This window comes from Lactuca serriola, chromosome 8 (genome assembly GCF_051521515.1).
Source record: "Lactuca serriola cultivar US96UC23 chromosome 8, Lser_US96UC23_V15, whole genome shotgun sequence".
NCBI classification, from domain to species: Eukaryota; Viridiplantae; Streptophyta; class Magnoliopsida; order Asterales; family Asteraceae; genus Lactuca; species Lactuca serriola.
In genome coordinates, this window is record NC_136415.1 from 215,031,189 (window position 1) to 215,037,615 (window position 6,427).

The window sequence follows — 6,427 nt, forward strand, 5'->3', positions numbered from 1 at the left end:
GCTCAATTAATATCAATCAATGCATAAAAACCCTGATAATTTCTTCAACAGAAGAGATGTGTATGAATTACACAGCCTCCTGCTCTGATACCAATTGATGAGAATAAATATCTAGATCATTTAGATCTTTCAAAGGTATATTAATAAAGAACAAACTATTCAATCACAACACGACTAAGAACACAATATAGAATCAATATGAAGCTTGTGATTCAAATGTAGTCACGCCTCAGCAGAGCTAGATAAATAACTTCCACTGTAGAGGCGAGCTAGGGTTTACAATACAATGATGAGAAAACTATTAAAGAGTTACCAACTAAGGATGCATGCATGCACCTTAAATACTAAAACCCTAGAATAAAATAATGCACGGTTGGACAGGCCCAAACCTGCTACAAAACTGGGCTAATAGGAACGAGCCCAAGACGCAACATCATAAGCCCAACAAAATGTTTTGTGTTTTAATACCTTATCACTACTAGTATGTTTTTGTTCCTGAGTTTAAATGTGTTTGTGGTGATTAGTTGGCTAATTTCTTGATTAAGTAAAGGATCCTCAAATTAGCAAGAAACAAATGAATTTTGTGTTGTTTTTGCTTCACACAATCATAAAAACATTTCCTCCAACATGGTAGTGAAAGCATTTGACTCCTCTTGGATTTGGTGACTTTTTGATTCTTAATTCTAGTTGACTTTCACTAATTACATGCTTAATGGAATTGGTGACTTTGACTAAGGAAATTGTTATGAGCTTCTCTAACCATTTAAACAACTAAGAAAAGTCTAGGTAATCTCAAGCTTCTTGGATTACTATAGCCAAATTAAGGATTTAAGTCAAGTATTGCACCATTGGATTCTAATGATATGTTCATCAAAAGTCAAAGTGAGGAAACCTTAAGTCAACCATTCTCCCCTTATTGATTTTACATAAAACTCTTATATTTGTTGAAATTGTCTATTTAAATCTTAGTTTAATTCTAGTTTATTTCAAGTATTTCAAAAGACCAAACCCCCCATTTTAAATTTATTGTCATTTTACAAGTATTTTTACAAAGAGATTTCTCATAGAGTTATAAAATTGGACCAATCTCCGTGGATACAATCCCTTTACCACTATACACTATTTTAGTGTATAATATTTAGGGTTATTAATTTTGTTGGCCTCGACAACCACCAAATTTCAACGCCGTTAGCGGGGATTGGTTTAATTTTAATAAATTTGTTTCTCTATGCCCAGATCTCAGCGTACAAGTGGCTTGATTTACAACCCAGAAATTGAAAAAGAAGCAAGGCGTTTGGCGAAGGAAAAGTGAATTGAAGGTTGTCAAACTTCTAATCCTCACAAGGATCCGGAGGTTGAACCCGCTTCATCAAGTGATACGGAACCCGATTCTAGTCCTGACCCTCACCAAGAAATTCCCGAAACACCACCCATACAACAAAATCCACCCATTATTGAACCAATTGCAATGGCAGACGGAGGAGAAGTTCCCGAAAGAACTTTGAGGCAAATGATGGAAACCGATGTTACACAAACTCCAACCGGTATCAATTACCCTATTTTGGAAGGAGGTTCGGAATTGAAGTCAAGTTTAGTCCATCACCTCCCGACTTTTCATGGATTGGAGAACGAAGACCCGCATAAGCACTTGAAGATGTTCCACATTATTTGCATTAGTATGAAGCCACAAGGGTCGACCGATGACCAAATCATGCTAAGGGCATTCCCCTTTTCATTGGCCGATAGAGCAAAAGATTGGTTATTCTATCTTCCCCTGGGGTCAATCAACTCATGGACGGACCCGCTCCAAGAGTCTCAAGTCTTAGAAATGAGATTTGTGGAATCCGCCAAGGTCAAAATGAGACTTTTCATGATTATTGGGAGAGGTTCAACAATTTGTGCTATAGTTGCCCACAACACCAAATTCCAGAACAACTCCTCATTCAACACTTCTATAAGGGATTGTTACCAATGGATTGAAGACTAGATGATGCCTCAAGTGGCGGTGATGTCTTTAGTAAAACTCCACAACAAACAAGACAACTTTTCAACACCATAGCCATGAATTCCCAATATTTTGGCCCTCGCCAAGATATGAAGAGAGAAACTCAACAAAAAGTCAATGAGGTGGGAACATTAAGCCTCAAGTGTCAAATCAAAGATCTAACCTCCGTTGTCCAAAAGCTAGCCATGGGACAAACTCCACAAGTGATGGTTTGTGGAATATGTGCAACAATGGGACATCGTACGGATATGTGTCCCATTCTCCAAGAAGATGCGGAACATGTGAATGCCACGGGAGAGTTCCAAAACTACCACTACAAACCATCCGGTTATCAAAATGCTTACAATTCAAGTTGGAAGCCAAATCCCAATATGAGCTACAACCCAACACCATTGCCTCAAAATGCATTGGTTAGAACTTCCTATCCACCACCACAACCTCACTACCAACATCCACAACCTCACTACCAACATCCACAACCACACTATCAATCCAAACCACGCCCTCCACATCACCAACAACCTCCTCAATCCCAACCAAGTAGCTCCGGAATGTCTCTTGAAGACATTGTCAAATCGTTAGGCACTAGTACCCAAAAATTCCAAAAAGAGACAAGAACTAGTATCTCCAACCTTGAAGCACAAATGAGAGATATAGTTACATCCATAAGTAAGTTGGAGTCCCGTGGGAAATTGCCTTCTCAAATCGAAAAGAACCCAAATGTCAATGTGGTGACCTTGAGAAGTTGCAAACAAGCCGAAGAAAGTAGTTCAAAGAAGAAGCCAAGGGAAGAAGAGGAACAAATAGAAGTCATTCCTATTGAAGAACCTATAGTCAAGAACGACGCATAAGCCAGAGTTCCAAAGAAGACTATTCCCCTCATAACACCCATAGCCACTCAACCACCATTCCCCTCCCGACTTGCGACTTCGAAAAAGAACATGGAGGAGAAAGAGATTTTGGACACCTTTCGTTAGGTGGAAGTGAATATCCCTCTACTTGATGCGATCAAGCAAATCCCTAGATATGCAAAGTTTTTGAAAGAACTTTGTACCAACAAGAGGAAGTTGAAGGGAAATAAGAAAATTTTGATGAATGAAAACGCATCCGTGGTTTTACAAAGGAAACTTCCACCCAAATGCAAAGATCCTGGAATGTTCACGGTTCCTTGCAAGATTGGAGATGTCGCTTTTAGTAGTGCTATGCTTGACCTTGGTGCCTTTATCAATGCCATGCCCTATTCGGTGTATGACTCATTGAATGTCGGACCCTTAAGTGAAACCGGTGTCATAATCTCTCTTGCGGATAAATCAAGTGTCTTTCCTACAGGTGTTTTGGAAGATGTCCTAGTGCAAGTGAACCAATTGGTCTTCCCGGCGGACTTCTATGTGATTGATCTAGATGAGCAAGTGTCCTCCAAATCGGCTCTAATCTTGCTTGGGAGACCGTTTTTGAAGACGGCTAGGACGAAGATCGATGTGTATGCGGGAAGTTTGACAATGGAGTTTCATGGTGAAACAATAAGTTTTAATATTTATGATGCCATGACATATCCTAGTGATGTTTCATCTGTGTACTTTATTGATGTTGTTGAGCCAATTACTCAAGAATTGTTTGAGTTATCTAACGGTGATATTTTGGAGATGATCTTAAGCAAAGGATTCGATTTTGGGAAGTTAGCTGAGCAATTAAAGGTTTATTCTTTGGATCCGGAAGTTGAGAAATTGGTAAATAAAATAGAGATGAAGAAATCCACAAGATTAGATGTCAAAAAAAGTTGAATTGCCCCCAAACCATAAAAAATTGCCTCTATCCCTTGTTCAACCACCAGAATTGGAATTGAAGGTCCTGCCTCAACACTTGAAGTATGCTTACTTGGGCAAAAATGAGACTCTTCCGGTTATCATCTCGACTCATCTAACCGAATTTGAAGAAGAGAAATTCCTTAAAGTGTTGAAGGAACACAAGGAAGCCATGGGTTGGACGATTGGGGATATCAAGGGATTGAGCTCCTCCACTTTTATGCACATGATCTTGATGGAGGATGAATGCAAGCCGAGTCGGGATGTGCAAAGAAGATTGAACCCGCCTATGATGGAGGTTGTGAAGAAATAGATATTAAAGCTTCTTGATGCAGGGATGATCTATCCAATCTCGGATAGCAAATGGGTGAGCCCGGTGCAAGTCGTTCCAAAGAAGACGGGAATCACGGTAGTCGAGAACAACAAAGGTATGATGGTCCCCACCCGCGTACAAAACGGGTGGAGAGTATGTATTGACTACCGCAAACTCAATGCAAGCATAAGAAAAGATCATTTTCCATTACCTTTCATCGACCAAATGTTAGAAAGGTTGGCCGGGAAATCTTATTATTGTTGTCTCGACGGGTATTCCGGTTTTCACCAAATCCTGGTGGCACCGGAAGACCAAGAAAAGACAACATTTACATGTCCATTAGGCACTTTTGCATACCGGAGAATGTCATTTGGATTGTGTAACGCCCCGGCCACTTTCCAACGTTGTATGGTTAGTATTTTTTCGGAATATGTTGAAAACATAATTGAGGTTTTATGGATGATTTCACGGTATACGGGAACTCGTTTCAAGAATGTTTGACCAATCTCACCAAAATTTTAAAAATCTGCATTGAAATGAATTTGGTTCTAAATATTGAGAAATGTCATTTCATGGTGAGTCAAGGTCTCATTTTGGGTCGCATTGTGTCTAAAAAAGGAATTAAGGTAGATAAGGCCAAGATCAATGTTATTCAAAGCTTACCTTACCCGACTTATGTTCGGGAAGTTCATTCTTTTTTGGGCCATGCAGGCTTCTACAAACGATTCATCAAGGACTTTTCAAAAGATAACAAGACCAATGTGCCAACTCTTGCAAAATGATGTTGATTTTGAGTTCAATGAGGCATGCAAAGAAGCCTTCAACAAGATCAAAGAGTTACTTACATCCACTCCTATCATACAAGCTCCAAATTGGGATCTCCCCTTCGAGATCATGTGTGATGCAAGCAATTATGCTGTTGGCGCCGTTTTGGGTCAAAAGAATGGAAGAGTCTCCCATGTGAGCTACTATGCATCCAGGACACTAGACAATGCTCAAAGCAACTACTCTACCACAGAGAAGGAGCTATTGACCATAGTGTTCGCTGTGGAGAAGTTTCGACAATATCTACTTGGCACCAAAGTTATAGTGTATTTGGATCATGCGGATCTCAAGTACTTGATAATAAAGAAAGATGCAAAGCCAAGACTCATCTGGTGGATCTTATTATTGCTAGAATTTGATTTGGAAATCCGGGATAAGAGTGGATGCGAGAACCTTATTTCCGATCATCTAAGCCGGATCACTTCAAATGAAACTCCTCTCCCGTTGTGGGACGATTTTCCGAATGAGCATCTCTTTTCCCTTACTCAATCTACCCCTTGGTATGCCGATATCGTTAACTTTTTGGTCACGAAAAGGTATCCCGACACATTCACACGTGCTCAAAAAGATAAATTGAAAAGTGATGCAAAATACTATGTGTGGGATGAGCCTTATTTGTGGAAACATTGTCCTGATCAAATCATTAGGCGATGTGTGCCCCAACAAGAACATCTATCCATTTTACAATTTTGTCATGCATTTGCTTGTGAGGGACACTTCTGACCTAGTCGGACCTTGAGAAAGGTCATTGAGTGTGGACTATTTTGGCCAACCATGTCACGCGATTGTTACTTGTTTTGCAAAAGTTGTGAACAGTGCCAAAGGACGGGGAGCATTTCACAAAGGAACCAAATGCCCCAAAATCCAATCCTTGTTTGTGAAATTTTTTGACGTATGGTGGATTGATTTTATGGGCCCATTTCCCGTCTCATTTGGCAATGTTTACATCTTACTCGCGGTTGACTATGTCTCAAAATGGGTTGAGGCCAAAGCCACAAGATCGGATGATGCCAAAAAGGTTATTGAGTTTTTGAAGTCTAATATCTTTGTGAGGTTTGGTGTGCCTAGGGCATTGATCAGTGATCGAGGGACGCATTTCTGCAACAAGATGATGGAAGCTTTGTTGAGAAAGTACAATGTGACTCATCGTGTCTCTACCGCCTACCACCCTCAAACTAACGGTCAAGCGGAGGTTTTGAATCATGAAGTGAAGAGCATTCTTGAGAAAACAGTGAATCCGACAAGAAAGGATTGGAGTTTAAGGCTTGATGATGCCTTATGGGCCTACTGGACTACTTACAAAACCCTGATAGGCATGTCTCCACTTAGATTGGTTTTTTGAAAGCCATGTCATCTTCCCGTCGAATTAGAGCACCGTGCATTTTGGGCGGTCAAGCAAAGCAATTTCAACATTGATGAGGCGGGAAGACATAGAAAGCTTCAACTTCCAGAGTTAGAAGAATTGAGAAATGACTCTTATGA

The 6,427-nt window shown here is 40.1% G+C and overlaps 1 protein-coding gene across 1 annotated transcript; it reads left to right on the forward strand.

Moving 5' to 3' along the window:
* Positions 1 to 3,096: 3,096 nt before the first annotated feature.
* On the forward strand, positions 3,097 to 4,120 carry LOC145067860 (uncharacterized). Its single transcript, XM_079014898.1, has 2 exons — positions 3,097 to 3,732; positions 3,851 to 4,120. Exons 1-2 carry the CDS (start codon positions 3,097 to 3,099, stop codon positions 4,118 to 4,120), a joined length of 906 nt encoding a protein of 301 aa, XP_078871024.1.
* The last annotated feature ends 2,307 nt before the right edge of the window (positions 4,121 to 6,427 follow it).